We start from the raw sequence: 15,803 nt of genomic DNA, 5'->3' as shown, positions 1-15,803 counted from the left end.
CGCGACCCCTTTGCTTGTTCGCACTTCAACAACTGTTCGCCACTTCCTCACATCGACTCAACCCCTCATTCAATACTCGTAGCTGCAATACAATCCGACGACGCCGTAATCCAACATGTCTTTCTCCAGCCTTGTTCAGGATCTTACCATGAGGGAGTCCGGCGTCCCGCGCCGACCCCGCGGTCCTCAATCAGTCTCTACCATTGATGATGGCCGGTCGCAAGTTTCCCGTGCCATGTCTTATGCCAGCACAGCAGCGACAAGCGTCAGCATCTCTGGCGACATTTCCAGCCAGCTGCACGGGGGCTACTTCCACCCTCTTGCCCGCTCGTGGCAAGCCGAGAGACAGTTGACCAAGGTGAGTTCTGCGACTCAAGGCATAATCCAGTTATCCGCGAACCATTGCTGATTTGAACCCTCTTCAGTCAATGCTTATCTACCCCCTCTTCATTTCCGACCAAGACGACGAGGAGATCCTGATTCCCTCTTTGCCCGGCCAATACCGCCGAGGCATCAACAAAACAATGGCCTGGCTGGAGGTGCTTGTGCGCAAGGGTCTGCGCTCCGTGATGCTCTTCGGTGTGCCCGTGCGCCCGGGGACCAAGGACGCTCTTGGTACCGCCGCCGACGACCCAGAGGGACCCGTTATCAGAAGCATTCGCGCTATACGCCAGCGTTTCCCTCAGCTCTTCATCTGCGCCGATGTCTGCCTGTGCGAGTACACTTCCCACGGCCACTGCGGTATCCTGCGTGACGACGGCAGCTTGAACAATCAGCTGTCCGTTGACCGCATTTCCGACGTTGCCATTGCTTACGCGGTCGCTGGCGCACACTGCGTTGCTCCCTCAGACATGAACGACGGCCGGATCCGTGCCATCAAGCTGAAGTTGATCGAGGAGGGCATCGCTCACAAGACGGTGCTTATGTCATACTCGGCCAAGTTCTCGGGTTGCTTGTACGGTCCGTTCCGTGACGCCGCAGGCTCTGCCCCGTCATTCGGCGATCGCAAGTGCTACCAGCTGCCTCCGGGCGGCCGTGGCTTGGCCCGCCGCGCAATTGTCCGTGATATTGGCGAGGGTGCCGACATCATCATGGTTAAGCCCGCCAGCCAGTATCTCGACATTATCAGCGATGCAAAGGAGCTCGGCAAGGACATGCCTGTCGCCGCGTACCAGGTCAGTGGCGAATTCGCCATGATCCATGCGGCGGCCAAGTCTGGCGTTTTCGACTTGAAGGCGATGGCTTTCGAGTCGACTGAAGGTATCCTGAGAGCTGGTGCGACCATTGTCATCAGCTACTTCACCCCCGAGTTCCTCGACTGGCTCTCCACTTAAAAGATGACGGACGGTATGGCTTGATGATATAAAGGCAAGGTGTTCTGGGCGTATGTGACTGTTTTTTGCTATTGTTATCATGACGTAGGAGAAAGCGGCATGATGGATTCGGTGGTATAGGCTGGGATGTAACGGGTTCCGGCAGGCGTTGGTTTCGCATATTTGTACAAGACACACTCCCTTTATGGTTCAGTGTCAGACGTAGAGGATACCTAAAAAGCTAATGAGACGGCGGGTATAACGGGACGATGCGACGAGACGACGTTCGGGCTGCGGCTAACTACAGACTCGACGTGTTTGTGTCAGGCGGGTGGTTCTCTGTATTCCAAACTCAAAAAACACCACACGTAAGATGTATTATTACTGAGTATCGACATGGTTCAAGAAACACGGATTAACTCTTCTGTTCGTACAAATTTAGATCTCGCGTCCCGCGTCTGCAATGCTACGTTGATGTGTACTACTATTCATTACATCACATGAGGAAACGAGACGAGACGAGCTGAGACTCACGAGAGCGAGCCTTAGCGAGGTATTCGGGCTACGGAGCAGAATTAAGCGTAGTCAGTCAGCAAGGCGCGCCGCACAGAAGTCTTTTGTTCCGGGGGACGGGACTGGTTACTGGATCGTGCTAGTCTGGACAGTGGATTTGAGAATCAGAAGAAGTCTCACAGCCGAGAGCAACGTCGATCCAGGGACGCCTGTTCCCTTGGCCCCCTGGGTTTCTTGGGGGGCACCGGGGGGTATTGTCTATTGAAAGCCAGTGAGCCGAAAGTTGACTTGGTGGATGGTGGTCTGACTCGGCTTTCGGATGCTGATCGTCAGTCTGTTCTTGATTTTAATTGGGGACATGCTACGCGGTACTACCTAGAGGCTAAGGGGAGCCGAGAGAGAGAGAGAGAGAGACGGGATCCTAAAACAGAGGCCTGGGGTTTCTCCCCTTCTCGGTTGCGAAACCCGGCGGCTCGCTGTTACGGGTATGGGTATGCTGGAATAATGCTGTGCGGTCTTCTGTAGGTGTGGCTGACTGGCACGTTGTTGATAGAGGAGAACTGGAGTTGAGTCAAATCACTGAGCCTAAACTCCTAAAGGAAGAGGACTGATCGGATTGGGTATCCTAACCGTCTACACGACTGGATGGGAAATGAATTGGCAAATGACTGTTGGTATGGATCGGAGATGGGAGACGGAGCACTTGTCCCAGACATCACAAATTATTTCCGTCTCTATCAGTAGTTCAGTACGCAAATCCGCAGATAGCGGTTGAGGCAAAACTCCCAACAGCAGCACATGGCAGTACCTGTGGCAAGTGTGGCAGGCACGGCAGGACGGACGGGCGGTGCGGTGCCTGCCATGCATTCTGCGTGACGGATTGCCAATCTGGAACAAAGCCAAGGGGTTGACTGCCGGGAAACAAGCTGTACCCCTGACGGGGGGAGGAGAAGACCAAGAGTACATACTTGCATTCTCACTGGAATCTTGAGGAGATGCATGCCTTAGGTAAGGTAGATACTGTAGCCTGCAGGCGCTGGGCGCGCCCACTGCCTCTCTCCTACGTTCCCATCAAGTCTCGTCTAGTGTGCCAGTCCAACGACATGAGGCGCGCCGAGGTTGGAAGTCGGGAAGCTGGAGATTCATTGGAAGAGACGGGTACCTACATGACCGTGCCACACTGATACCTTAGCTAGGCGAATTGGCAAAGTGCGGTACCTGGCCCGCGACTCCAACTTCCAGACCTGCAAGTGTGCATGCCGTGCCATGCCGTCCGCGCCGCACCTGGACCGTCGCAGCGTCTCGAACACTCGAGCCTTGTGCCCCCCCGGTTTCCCGAGCGCGGTAGCGTGGATCCAAGCGCCGATCTCAACCTTGAAATTACTGCAAGTTTGCAACACCTTGAGACGAGTACGGCTATTCCGCACCCACACGAAGGCTATCCCGCACCCATACTAGGCCTACTTAAGCAAATAGTGGGCTACACGTGACTGCACAGCCGCAGCAGCCACATGTCAGGCCATGGGCGCGCGCCTTCCCATTATTTTTGTTTTGACGCGTAACACCACCTTTTTTGGTCGTTTTTGAAGCAGGATAAGTACCTTTTTGAGCACCAAAATATGAGCTCTAGAGAAGTATTTCCCCTGAGCAAAGACTGGCTTCTGAAGTCGTGGCTCTGACTCCGAAAAGCGCGCATAGGCGGCATTGTAAAAGAGGGCAAAGTGGAAGGTGCAGCAGGCAGTGGAAGGTGCAATAGGCAGTGGAAGGTGCAGTTGTAGGAGGTGCAGTGGAAGCGCGCCTTCCAACCCTCTAGAACTGCCGGAATAATAGAGATTCCGGGTCAAATGTGGCTGCTGCGGCTGTGCAGTCACGTGCAGCCCACTATTTGCTTGAGTAGGCCTAGTATGGGTGCGGGATAGCCTTCGTGTGGGTGCGGAATAACCGTACTCCTTGAGACCACCGCCATCCATCCATAGTGTCCATAGCTAGTACCCCTCGACGGACGCACAAAGTACCGAAAAACTGGACCACCTCCATTTGTTGGAGCCCATCGAATCGCCCTCTTTTGGCCAATATGTGGCATTCCTCGATATTCCCCAGCACAAGTACTCCAGTCCGCTTACGACAGCTCTTTGCGAAAAAGTGGTACCGGGAAGCTTCTGATTCCTGATAAGTCATGCGCCGAGACCTGATATCGGTCCTGAGATGCCGTCTTTTGGCTTGATGGGCGGCCATGGCATTCTCTCGGCGGGAACAGAGAGTAACCCTACGAACGTTTCCATCTTATGATGTTCCCCTTTTGAGCCGCCCTCGAGGTTTTGAGTCCCAGTGATCCCCTTTTTCCCCATGGATCCTGAGACCCTTGCCAATGCTCATCCTCCTCTCCTTGGACCTTGGCCCCCCTCCCCCGGTCCGGTCGGTTCGGCGTCATGCCCAGACGAGCCGTTGAACCGTCATTCGTTCCACCCCGTTGAGAATATTCTGCAGAAAGGTGTCTAGGTGTGATGCGCCTGGCGGAAAGACTCAGGAAGGGAGGGAGGAAGGAGGGGCGGGAGATGATGGGCGGCGCACCGCGGCGGACTGGGGGTTCCACTTGTTGGAGGAAAAAGAGGATATCCCATCCCTCTCTCCATGTCTCCATGAAAGGGGAATCGGGGGACTGGAGGCTTCTATTGGATCATTCCAAGGTTGGTTTGGATCCATTGGAGAAGAGCCGACGACATTGCGAACTTTGAGAGGAGGACTGGGTCTAATATTGATTGATTGACTCCGTAGGCCCTTTACGTACCCTGCGTGGCTTGCGTATCTCAGACACTGGGACGAGTGTGCAATATCCAGTCATGTTACGCACCATTCCAGAATCAATCCACCGGGTTGTTCTTCGTTGGACAGATACCGACTGTGTCTTGGATCCTCGCAGGTTGTTTTGTGATTTTATTTTTACTTTGGTTTTTCTCACCCAGATTGTTTGGCGGGCTTTTGTGTATGCATCCCTAGTACATAGCCAGCTGAAGTAAGTGCGCATTGCAAAGTCAACAAACAGATTAGATCTGCCGATGCTGCATTCCCGGCATTGTCTTGCTTCGTCTCGCTTCATTCAAATGATATTCCCGGGGCTCGTAGGCTCATCGTTTATCGTTTTGTTTCCCCTTTATTCTTGTGAGCAGTCCTTGCTTATTTTGGTCTACCGGCCGCCCGCCCATCTCTTGGAGTCCATCCCACTTTCTTTGGACGTGCTTCGATATTTCATATAAGTGTGAAACCACGCGGCCCCGTTTCCATCTCCCGCCCCAAGTTGCCCCAGTCTCCGCGACTGGACCCAATGTTTCTTGGAAGCGATAACTTTACTTGCAAGTTTCCAAGCCATCTATCTATCTGCAGACTGGCACATGGGAAGGCAACGCTACCAAATGCTCCCAAACCTAGGTACCCGTTGCAAAGAAGAACGTTGTACCTGCCGTTTCTAGCCTCGTCGAATTGACAATCTGAATTGGATTGGAATAGAGGCTATTTTGTTTCTTCCCGAATTCCCTCCCCACCCCTTCTCAATTTTACTCTCCGTCTCATCGTTGGGTACCTTAGTTTAGACACACATACTCGGTACTCATACTCGGTATTCTGTTCTCTCTATCAGCCAACTTCGCCTCGGTCATTCTTCGTACGTTGTCACGAGCGGCTTACTTCCATCGTTTCATCCCTTCTTTTGCATGTAGCTCATTGGACCGTTCGGCGACCGTGCTCATCATTCGAGTCTGGTCACCTACCACACTCACACACACCACGCACCGCGTCGAGAGGAAATCCGATCATCAGAGAAGCAGAAAAAGTCTGAGGTTGTTGGTGCACAGTCAGCGGCGCTCCTGACTTGCTTGACATCTGCGCCTCGGCTGGGTCCTTTCCACATCCTTCGTTTGGTTCGAACCCACGAGCCTCTGACTTTTTTTTCCCTCTCTTGCCCGCGGTGGTGGTGTTGACTTGTGACTTGGTGTTGCCTTCCCTTCCCATCCATCAAACCAAAATTACAGTTTATTAGTCCCGTCATTCTTGCCTTTCCCGTGTCAGACAAGACAAGACAGGAACGAACAGACTGAAAGTGGGCAGGTGCCTTCCTTCCCATTCCCTCGTCCCTTCCTCGATGGTTCCAAGGGCCCTCTAAACTCAACATCAAGGAAGGAAAGAGTTTCTTGGGTGTATCCCACCTTCCACCTTTTCTTTTGTCTCTCTTGCCGTCCGAGGCGAAAACACCAAACACACAAACACAAGATAAACGTAACCTTCCGTTACGGACACCAAGAAACACATGGAAGACTGAACAGGAACAGAGATAACACGAGGCTTTTGAATGCACCTTCTCTACCTATTTACGGATACCTTTGTACTCTGCACACTGCACTCTGCACCTTCCTGGTCTTTTCCCATGGTGCATCCCTTCCCAAACCCGTCATAGCTACCACACTTGAACCTTTTCCCACTCTTGCACAACCCTGAAACAGGCCCCCATCTACCCACACCACTGACGCTCTCTCCCAACTCTGCTCGCCTCGAAAGTCACCTCTTTCTCAACTTCTGAGGTCACAGCCGCCTGGCATCAACCCCACATTGGCACATCCTACGGATACCAACCCGTCCTGCTCCTCTTATTGCCAGACCGGGAACCTCGAATCGTTTATGCGCTGAGCTTTTCAACGTGTCGTCCTCACCTCAGCCCAGCCGGACCCTTTTCTTTTCCGTTTTGACCTGTTTACTCTCATTCTTTCACGGTTACCAATCTCTTTCTTTCCCTCTGTTGTTCCTGTACCCATTCTCCACATTGCCTCTTCTCAAGGGCCCACGCCTTTGCTACGTCGCGGAGGTATCCCAGGTCTTGGATCCCCTTCCCCCCCAAAGATCCTGCTTAAGCCCAGGTCCCATCAACAAGGTCAAGGTCAAGGTCACGGGCTCGTTGACGAGACGAGACAAGACACACGCCCAGCCGCATCCAGTAGCACCCAGCAACACCCACGCTTCCCAGCCAGCCTGAGCCAGCGGCGGTACCTCCTCCTCGGGAAACATCCTTTCTCACAGGCCCTGTCTGTTCTGTATCTGCTCCCAATTACATTTACCTGCCCTTGCCGACCGTCACTCTCCTTTCGCCCCTCCCTTCTGCAGATCCAGATCGTCTGAATAACAAGGGCCTTCCGGATCAAAACCGCCTCATCCCCTCTTCCACCTTCCTCTTCCTCTCCTACTCGATTCCTTCTGGCCCTGTCCTGTTCAAGCCGTGCTTGCTTGATACTGTACCTTCTACCTGCCTGCCTTCCGGCCACGAGAGCCTCCCTTATACCCACCCAACCAACACCAAAATCCACCCGCTCGCCGGTTGCATTGCAGGACAATGAACGGATACGCTGCTTCAAAAGTGTCCCTTTCACACGAGGAGGGTATGGGACTCCTAGACGAGAAGACGTTGTCCGACGTCGAGAGCGAGAGCGGTAGGGCCGACCTCGAAGTCCGTTTTGCGATACCACGATGGTCGACCGTCGCCCGGGGTGTAGTTGGCTACACGCGGGCCATACCATGGAGGGTTACCGTCATCCGCGGCCTCATCTTCCTGCTACCCAGCTTCGTCCAGAGCCGATTCACCAGAGAACGAGGCCGAACCGACAAGCTGTTTCCGACATCACATCTCGACGGCATGAGAGGCTTGGCAGCGCTTTTCGTCTTCTTCTGCCACTACTTTTACCAAGCCTTCATCATTGCCGAAGGCTGGGGCTCATCAGAAAAGAACTACCACATTCTCAAGATGCCCTTCTTCCGACTCTTCTACCAAGGTCCGCCAGCGGTCTGCCTGTTCTTTGTAATTTCCGGCTACGCTCTTTCCATGAAGCCGATCAAGCTTGCTAGGGCCGGAAACATGGAGGAATTCTCCGTGACGACGACGTCTTTGATATTCCGTCGATTCATCAGATTGTACATGCCGACTGCCATCTCGACCTTTTGCATCATGCTCCTACTTCAGTTTGGAGTATACGAATGGACCAGAGACTTTGCCATTGATCGGGCTTTCCACAAGAACGTTATGGAGCCTCACCCAAAGCCGCTGGACACCTTCTCGGAGCAGTTTTACGACTGGGTCTGGAGCATGTTCAACTTTGTCCACGTGTTTGGCTGGGAGCGCTTTGGTGGCAGCACATGTAAGTGGTTTTGGAGGATTTGTGTGTTGAGGTTTGCTAATACTATTCTTAGCATATGATGTGCACCTCTGGACAATTCCGGTGGAGTTCCGCTGTTCCATGTACCTGTTCATCACCCTGATCGGCTTGGCTCGCGTACGGTCCGGACTCCGCCTCCTCTTCCTCTCGGGAATCATCGCCTTCACGTACCGAAACAACCGTTGGGAGCTGCTGCTGTTCTACTTTGGCATGATGCTGGCGGAATACGATCAGATCATGGGCAACAACACGCCTGTGCCGCAGCCCTCGGTTCTTCCTTCAAATAGCGCCGCCGCTCCCCAAGGGAGCCGACTTAAGGGCTTCTTCTGGGCAATGCTCAGCATTCTTGCCATCTACTTCATGTGCCAGCCTGACATCAACTACGAAATCACTCCTGGTTGGGTTTGGCTCTGCACGTTCATTCCCAAGTGGTGGACGGAGGAAGGATACAGATTCTGGCAGTCTATCGGAGCTGTCATTTTCGTTCTTTGCGTCGGCCACTCTCCTAGATGGAAGAGCTTCTTCAACCTCGCTCCCATCCAGTATCTCGGCAAGATCAGCTACGCACTTTACCTCATGCACGGACCAGTCATGCACACCGTTGGCTACATGATTGAGAGACGTGCGTACGCCATCACCGGCCTCGAGGGCTGGTGGTACAATGCCGGATTCGTTCTGGGATCTTTCGGCTGCATTCCTGCGGTCATTTGGGCCGCCGATGTTTTCTGGCGCTTGTTTGATATCCCGACAGTGCGATTTGCAAAGTGGTTTGAGACAAAGTGTCTCGTGAAGCAGGAATAGAGCAGATTGGGGGCAAATGCTTGCGCGTCACGGCCGATATTGCGTCTCGACAAAAACGCTCACACACACAATGAGCTGGGTCTCGAAAGTCGTTATGGAAATCGACTAATAATAGCATGACACGGCGTTTTATATCACACGGCATTATTACTTTATACCTGGCGTAGGGGTTTTTTTTTTTCATGGGGATGGGGGCTTTATCAAAGTTTTGGGGCAATTATAGATGGCATCGAGACAGAATGCACCTCTCAGGACCAACATGATGGACTGAACAAAGTACAGGCTATGTACACGGTGGGAGACGGATGAAGACGTAGCGAATCAAGTAGAAACGGCCAAACACGCCGAAATACTCCATGGGTATCAATTTGATTCGACTTTCTTTTCCGTGCCGTCATGTGTCTCACATTTCTTTTGATTTTAATCTCCGCAAGCTTGTTGTTGTAGGTGCATGTGTTCGCCATCCTCTCCGCAAGTAGATGGATTCGAAATGTTTCCAAACAACGCCATACCCAGTCCCCCTAACTAACCAATCATGCTCCTCTTGCGGCCCCTCATCCTCACGTCCTCGAGCTTCTTGAGCGTCACGGGCGCCTGCTTGTACGAGTCGCGATAGGCGTCGAGGACGTCCTGGAAGTAGGCCTCCGCGCGCGGGTGGGTGCTGCCGAAGGCGCGCTCGAGGACGTAGAGGTCGACGGCGCGGTCCTCGTCCGAGGTGCTTTGGCTCGCGAGGCCAAAGTCGATGACGAAGACTCGGCCGTCGAGGGGGTCGTTGCTGTTCTCGTTTGTGTCTGACGATTTCGGGGGGCGGAGCATCATGTTTGACGTTGTCAGGTCGCCGTGGACGATGCCGATTTTGTGCATTTGGCCTATGGCTGTGCCCATTCTGCGCATGAGGTTTTTGATGCCTGTCGGGTCCTTTTTGGGTGCTGGTGGTGCTGGTGCTGGTGCTGTCGCGTCTGAGCCCCCCGTCTCTCCTTCTGGTGTTTCTTCTCCTTCTTCTGATATCGCTGCTGTTGTCCTCCTCTCCCCGAGCCACTCGTTGATCCTCACCCTCACCGGCGCGCCGGGGATCCATTCCAGCATCAGCCAACCCGCCACCTCGTCGAGGGCGTAGAGCGCGGGGACGGGACAACCCTCGCGGCGGCATTTTGCGAGGACGCGGGCTTCGGCGAGGATGCGGGAGCGGGTTAGGCGGGCGTCGAGGGTCGGGTGGCGGTAGGGTTTGGGCGGGCGGTATTTGAGGGCTGCCGGGCGGGAGGGGGAGAGGTGGGTTGTGTGGTAGAGGCGGGCTTCTGCGCCTTGGGTTATTAGGGTTGGCGGGGTCGAGGTTTGGTGGGTTAGGAGGGGGGGGAGGGGGAATGCGCCCGCGCCCGCGCCCTCTGGTGGTGGTATTGTTGTCATTGTGTGATGTGTGTGATGGGAGGATTATCGGGATGGGGGGTGGTGTTCCAATTGTTTTTCGGCAGTTTGCTGTGTTCCTTCCTGTCCTCTTTGTTTTTTTTTTCCCCTCTTGTTCATTTATCGATTCGATACAGGGTTCATATGAAGTTGTGGTGGTGCGTGTCGGGAGGCGTAGGCGGAAGGGGTGTCTGGGTTTGGTTTTTTTTGGTCGTTTGGGAATATCTTCAAAAATGAGAAAGTTCGATCGGAGGGGGAGGAGGTGGGTGGAGGGGTAAAGGTAGATTCGTTTGGTGGGGTTCGGTTCTCTGTGGCTTGACCGCCTGTGGCCTCGGGATTCTGCCGCTTCTGCACTGTGGGGGTTTCGGGCGCTAAACGTTAGCGGGCGTGTGTCGTCGAGGCCCGCCGCGCCCGGCGAGCTTCTTTGTTTCTCCTGGCGCTTGGGGCCGTCACTCCGTCGTCGGGAAGGGGGTGTTCTTGACCGGGCGGGCCGGGCCTGAGGAACTCCGCTTTGGATTCTTGACTTTTTTCTGTCCGATCGTTTATTTTCTCGATATTTGATAGCAACAGGCGTCGTTCAACCTCATCCCTCGACTTTGATCACTCTTCTCCTCTTCAGTCGAGTTTCGTGTTCCTCTTGCGAAGGAAGAAGTCGAAGCACATTTGACCTGGTTCGTTAGTCTTTGACTGGCTCTAGGAGGGGCGCCTATACGACTCTCCTTGATGCTGGTGTCCAGACTATTGGGGATCTCTCATGCTAGTTTCTCTTACCAATCGCATTGTCCATTCGCGTGGCGATTGATTGCAAATAGGAGCACGCAGGTACTGTTCACACTAGAAAGCAGCCTGCGAGGGGGGTTCACAAAGTGGGAGAATACCTTCACATCCACCGCGATCTCTCTCTCTCTCTCTCCCTTGCAGCAAAAATACTGGCCGAGTTCTTACGCTCTGGAAGAGTCTCCCTGGAATCCATCATCCTCGCGAATCTTGGAGAAGCTAGCCGCTAGGTATACCTATGTTCTGCGTCGCCACGAGGGACAGGGGATGCCGGCCCGTGGATGGTGGTGGTGGTGGTGGTGGTGGTGGTGGTGGTCTCCCGATATGCAACCCAGCGGCCCAGCAAGAACGAACCAACGAAGATGGGATAGCGAGAACAGGCTGACCAATCATTTCCCATGACGGATTACGAGGAATCCTTTCGGCTCGCGATCGAGAGGGGCAAGTGAGTACCTAAGTTTGGCGCTCCGTTTCTGCATTTCCGAGTCGAGTACCGAACGACGTACTCGTGAGGAAACCGAGTGGTTTCGTTCCACGCCTTTCACCGAAAGAGAGGCTGGATGTTCTAGTTGAACAGTCCTCCTCTTCATGGGTTTCCATTCTGAGATCAGGTTGCGCCAGTGCAAGATGGAAGGGTTAGGAAACACAAGGGACTTTGGATAACCCCCGAGCCGAGGAAATGGGGTTTCTGCTTACATGTTCCTCTATTTCCCATGATGGGTGTATGCTACTTTACCCTGCATCTAGGCGCATGCTGCAGCAGGAAGCAGCAGGAGCAGCAGCAGCAGCAGCCTTTTCTGTGCGCTGCCATCTTACCTACATTAATCACTGTCATCTTTTCCCCCTCCACTCTTCAAATTGTTTGCTCACCATTGTTTCTGTGTCCCTTGCTTTTTTCTCGTCTTTTCCCTTTCAGCCGCGGTTTGCCTCGCTGTTGTTACACACACACACACACACGATCCCCCCATCCTCCGAGGCTTCCACCACCACCAAAGGGCAGGCTGGCGGGAAAGTCTCTCATCTTCTCCTTCGCAAAAGCCTCGTGGATTGAGAGCAATGTGTTCCTAATTGAACTCGGCACTTCAATCGGCGTTGCTCTTTCTTGTCCCGATCAAAAGTTGCCGTTCTTGGGGGATGGGATAGCAGCAGACAAGATGAAGCTCCTCGCGATCCTCACGCTGGCCGCTGCTGCCGCCGCCGCCACCGGCACAAATGCGGCCTTCAGACAGAGATACGCCGCGGTCGACATGTCGCCAGCCGTTCAGGGCGCCGGTATCGTTCCGCGCTTCTTCATCGACGCACCGCGGCTCGCTGTCCGCGACGGCGGTATATGTAACCCGAACTTTCATTCCTGTAAGTACGAACCTCCTCCAAGTGTTATCATTATCCTCACTCGACGTCCCCCCTTGACTTCGGATTCACCTTATGTTACCCCCAAAGAGTGTCTACATACTAGAAGCATGAGGAAGAAGAAGGGAGTAGCCTCACTCATAACCGAGAGCATCAAACTAAAAACACCCAAACAGGCGTCGACATAGGCCACCCAGAAACCTGCTGCGCAAACACAAACTACTGCTACGTAAAGCCCGACAATTCACCATGGTGCTGCCCCCTCGGCTCCCTCTGCGACTCAAACTGCCCCGCGACAGCCTACCAATGCCCAACAACGATAACCGTAACCGCCACCGTCTCGTGGACAACGAGCGCCGCCCCCGCCCTCCTGACAACCTCCCTCTCGACATCCTCAGCCTGCTGCGGCCGCACCTGTCCCTCCCCCTCCGCCTTCCGCTGCGAATCCCAATTCGGCGGCGGCTGCTGCTCCTACGGCCAGACCTGCGTCTCCGGCGGCCGCTGCATAAGCACGGTCTCCGCTTCCGTGACATCATCTGCCACGGGGGGACTGAAGCCCGCTGACCCGCAGTGTACGGCCACCACGCAGCACGCGTGCGACGACACGGCGGCGGGGTGCTGCGATAACCTCATGCACTGCACCGTCGTCAGCGGGACGGCCGGGTGCGCAGCGGGGAACCCGACGGCGACGGGGGGTGTGGGGTATACCACCGTCCCCGAAGGCGGCAGCGGAGGGGGAGGGTTGTCGGCTGGAGCGAAGGCGGGTATCGGGGTTGGCGTTGCCGTTGTGGGGTGTGCTCTCGCCGGCGCGCTCGCGTGGTTTTGTTTCGTGAGGAGGCGGCGGAGGGGGACCGTTACCGGGACGGCGACGATGTCTGAGCGTAGCGGCGGCGGCGGGCGGAGCAGAGGAACGGGAGCGGGAAGGGGAGGGGTCTCTGGCGTCGGGAGCGAGAGGCCTGGTCGCGGGGTACGGGCTCTATCGGACGTCACGTCCGGGTCCCGACCGAACGGGCCCAGTCGCGGCGCGACGCAGGATTACTTTGGTCCGGATGCCGTTGCGGGGCCGTATACCGAGACAGAGGAGACCGGGTTGTCTCCGGGCAGTGGTTCGGGAGCCGGGGCCGGAGCCGGAGGGGGAAGGGCGGGGACGCCTGGTCGAGGACGGGGCGTGCCGCTCCAAGCGCATTCGCCCAATGACGTTGTCGCGCCCGTGGAGATTGGGGACTCCGGGGGTGAGAAGAGAGGCTACGGGTACGGGTACGGTCACGGCCACGGGTACGGCCACAGCGTGACTTCCGTGCCGGAGGAGGGGCGTGAAGGGGGCCCGAGGGAGATGCAGACGCCCGGGTCCGAGGAGGAGACGACGCAGGGGCGGTACGAGTTGTACGGGTCCGAGATGGCTTCGCCCGTGTCCGTTGGGGCGCCGCCCTCGTCGATTGTGCCGACGCCGTCGATGATGACGCCGAGGAGCATCGCGAGCGTGAGCATGTTTGATCGGTCGCCGGGTCCCGCTCCCTCCGACAGGGAGAGGGAGAGATAGGAGGACTTGGGATGGACGGACAGAGCAAGGTGTGTTGTTCAAAGTGAGGTGTCTTCTATAATCAGTCTCGAGTCTTTCTGAGACGACCCCCATGAATCGGAGTATAAACGATAATCGACGATAATGATACACAGCTTGATAAACGATCAAAAAGACATGCGCGCGTTTTCTTTCTCTTCTTCCTGATGCTTCTACGATACTCAAGGGAACGCAACTTGACAATACGTATTATGCGATTCTGATAGAGGGAAACTTTTGGAATGAGCAACTCCCCTACCTTGGCCACAAACGAGAAAAAAATGGTAAAGAAAACTCCTCGCCTACGTTTCCATGAATGATGACGCCCAAAATGTGTGAAACCTCTGTAATCGTACCCTCCACGAGAACGCCAAACAAGATCAACCATGCAACTGACGGAGACACTAGAGCTCGCGAACAAGAGTACAACTCCTTAGAATGATGCGTACCCGAAAACACCAAATACCGGACATGAGCAGTTTCGCTTGCCGAGGAAAGCTAGCACACGACACCACCAAAGGGCGTGCACGTCCGCAGGTCCCTGACGAGATCCTCGACATTGCTCAGGTGGCGGCCCAGCAGCTCCTGCTTCTCCTCGGTCGTCATGGTGTCGGCAGATTCGCTACCGGCGCGGCTCCGGCCGTGGCCTGAGTCGGTGGAGGCGGGCGTGGAGGCCGCGCTGCCAAAGGCGCCGGCGAGCTTGCTCGGGCTGCGCTGGTGGATGGCCGGTACAGAAGCGCGGACGTCGGCGCGGGGAATGGAGGGGACCTCGGGCATGAGGTAAAAGTAGAGGAACTCGACGAGCTTGAGCTTGACCTCGCGGGCGGTGGAGCGGGATTTGAAGAGGGAGGTGACGGTGAGGAGGCCATCGAGGGCCTCAAAGGTTCGGGTGTTTGTCGGGGTGTCAATGAGGGCGGTGACGAGAGTGAGGAGGGTGGCGGACTGGATCGCGGGACAGTTTACGGGTTCGAGGAGGTCGAGGAGGAGCTGTTGCGAGATTGGAATTAGTGCTCTGCTCTGGACAATGACGGTGGGAGAGTCAAAGACAACGTACGTTCATGTTCTGCTCCCGTGAGAAGAGGGCCTTGCTGGGCGGGTGCAGCAATAAGACGCCCTGGATCAGATCCAACGAGCTGAGGATGAGGAGGTCATTCTGTCCATCGGTGCCCTTGCCCATCAGGCGGTCGAGAGTGTTGATGAGGCGCAGGGCAACGTTCCACTCGAAACCTTCTTGCAGCTTGAAGAATTCGCGGAAGGCCGGGTCATCTGACAAGTCTGCCAGAGACTTTCCACCGCTGTGGGACGCATCATCGTCCGTTGTGGGAGACCTCGATTTGGCTGGTGCTGAAAGGCAGATTTGGGCGAGGAGACCCTCGACTTGGCGCAGACCCTTGCGGATCTTGGGGCCGTCGTAGGAAGAGAGGCCGTCGAAGGCGAGGCTGAGGAGGTTCTCCATTGCGTCTTATGTTGCGAATGAGCTCTTGTAGCAGGCGGTGACTTTGTGGCTTGATTGGAGGACGTGGGTATCGGGCGTAATTTGGTAAAGACAAAAGAGACGATGCGATGCGATTCTCGGTGATGCGACTTGTGGATGGTTTGGTGGCTATGAAATGCTGTTGTGTCGGATGGAAGGATAGAGACAGAAGTCGAGTCTGGAAAGCAGCAGCAGCAGCACCGTCGGATATTGTTAATACAGAAAAAGAGAAGAAGAAAGGCTGGCGAGGACAAGTCCTCTAGGGATCTGGAGAAGGGCGGCGTATGGCAATTGCGCGACAATCGTATCGAGGGAGGTGGAAAAGGCAAAAAATAAAAAAGATGTTCAATGGCGAGGGCGCATGCGCAGGTGGTCATTCATGAGAGCGACTACCCGGTAGCGTCCAGATACAACAGACGGTGGAA

At 55.2% G+C, this 15,803-nt stretch overlaps 5 protein-coding genes across 5 annotated transcripts; 3 read left to right on the top strand and 2 right to left on the bottom strand.

The window, feature by feature from the left end:
- Positions 1 to 115: 115 nt before the first annotated feature.
- CABS01_01635 (delta-aminolevulinic acid dehydratase) lies at positions 116 to 1,334 on the top strand (the record flags this gene model as incomplete). Its single annotated transcript, XM_060535015.1, has 2 exons — positions 116 to 358; positions 426 to 1,334. 2 exons carry the CDS (start codon positions 116 to 118, stop codon positions 1,332 to 1,334), a joined length of 1,152 nt encoding a protein of 383 aa, XP_060398204.1.
- Positions 1,335 to 7,200: 5,866 nt separating this feature from the next.
- On the top strand, positions 7,201 to 8,818 carry CABS01_01634 (acyltransferase; the record flags this gene model as incomplete). The annotated part of the gene is made up of 2 exons (XM_060535014.1): positions 7,201 to 7,999; positions 8,052 to 8,818. 2 exons carry the CDS (start codon positions 7,201 to 7,203, stop codon positions 8,816 to 8,818), a joined length of 1,566 nt encoding a protein of 521 aa, XP_060398203.1.
- A 525-nt stretch (positions 8,819 to 9,343) lies between these two features.
- On the bottom strand, positions 9,344 to 10,222 carry CABS01_01633 (serine/threonine-protein kinase BUD32; the record flags this gene model as incomplete). The annotated part of the gene is made up of 1 exon (XM_060535013.1): positions 9,344 to 10,222. The coding sequence occupies one exon, from the start codon at positions 10,220 to 10,222 to the stop codon at positions 9,344 to 9,346; it is 879 nt and encodes a 292-aa protein (XP_060398202.1).
- A 1,928-nt stretch (positions 10,223 to 12,150) lies between these two features.
- Positions 12,151 to 13,886, top strand: CABS01_01632 (uncharacterized protein; the record flags this gene model as incomplete). Its single annotated transcript, XM_060535012.1, has 2 exons — positions 12,151 to 12,349; positions 12,523 to 13,886. The coding sequence occupies 2 exons, from the start codon at positions 12,151 to 12,153 to the stop codon at positions 13,884 to 13,886; spliced, it is 1,563 nt and encodes a 520-aa protein (XP_060398201.1).
- A 516-nt stretch (positions 13,887 to 14,402) lies between these two features.
- On the bottom strand, positions 14,403 to 15,360 carry CABS01_01631 (cell division control protein 14; the record flags this gene model as incomplete). The annotated part of the gene is made up of 2 exons (XM_060535011.1): positions 14,403 to 14,891; positions 14,959 to 15,360. The coding sequence occupies 2 exons, from the start codon at positions 15,358 to 15,360 to the stop codon at positions 14,403 to 14,405; spliced, it is 891 nt and encodes a 296-aa protein (XP_060398200.1).
- Between the last annotated feature and the right edge of the window lie 443 nt (positions 15,361 to 15,803).

This window comes from Colletotrichum abscissum (assembly GCF_030869225.1).
Source record: "Colletotrichum abscissum strain IMI 504890 chromosome Unknown Scaffold_3.1, whole genome shotgun sequence".
NCBI classification, from domain to species: domain Eukaryota; kingdom Fungi; phylum Ascomycota; class Sordariomycetes; order Glomerellales; family Glomerellaceae; genus Colletotrichum; species Colletotrichum abscissum.
The sequence above is the reverse complement of the archived record's forward strand: the minus strand, read 5'-3'. Positions and strand labels throughout refer to the sequence as shown.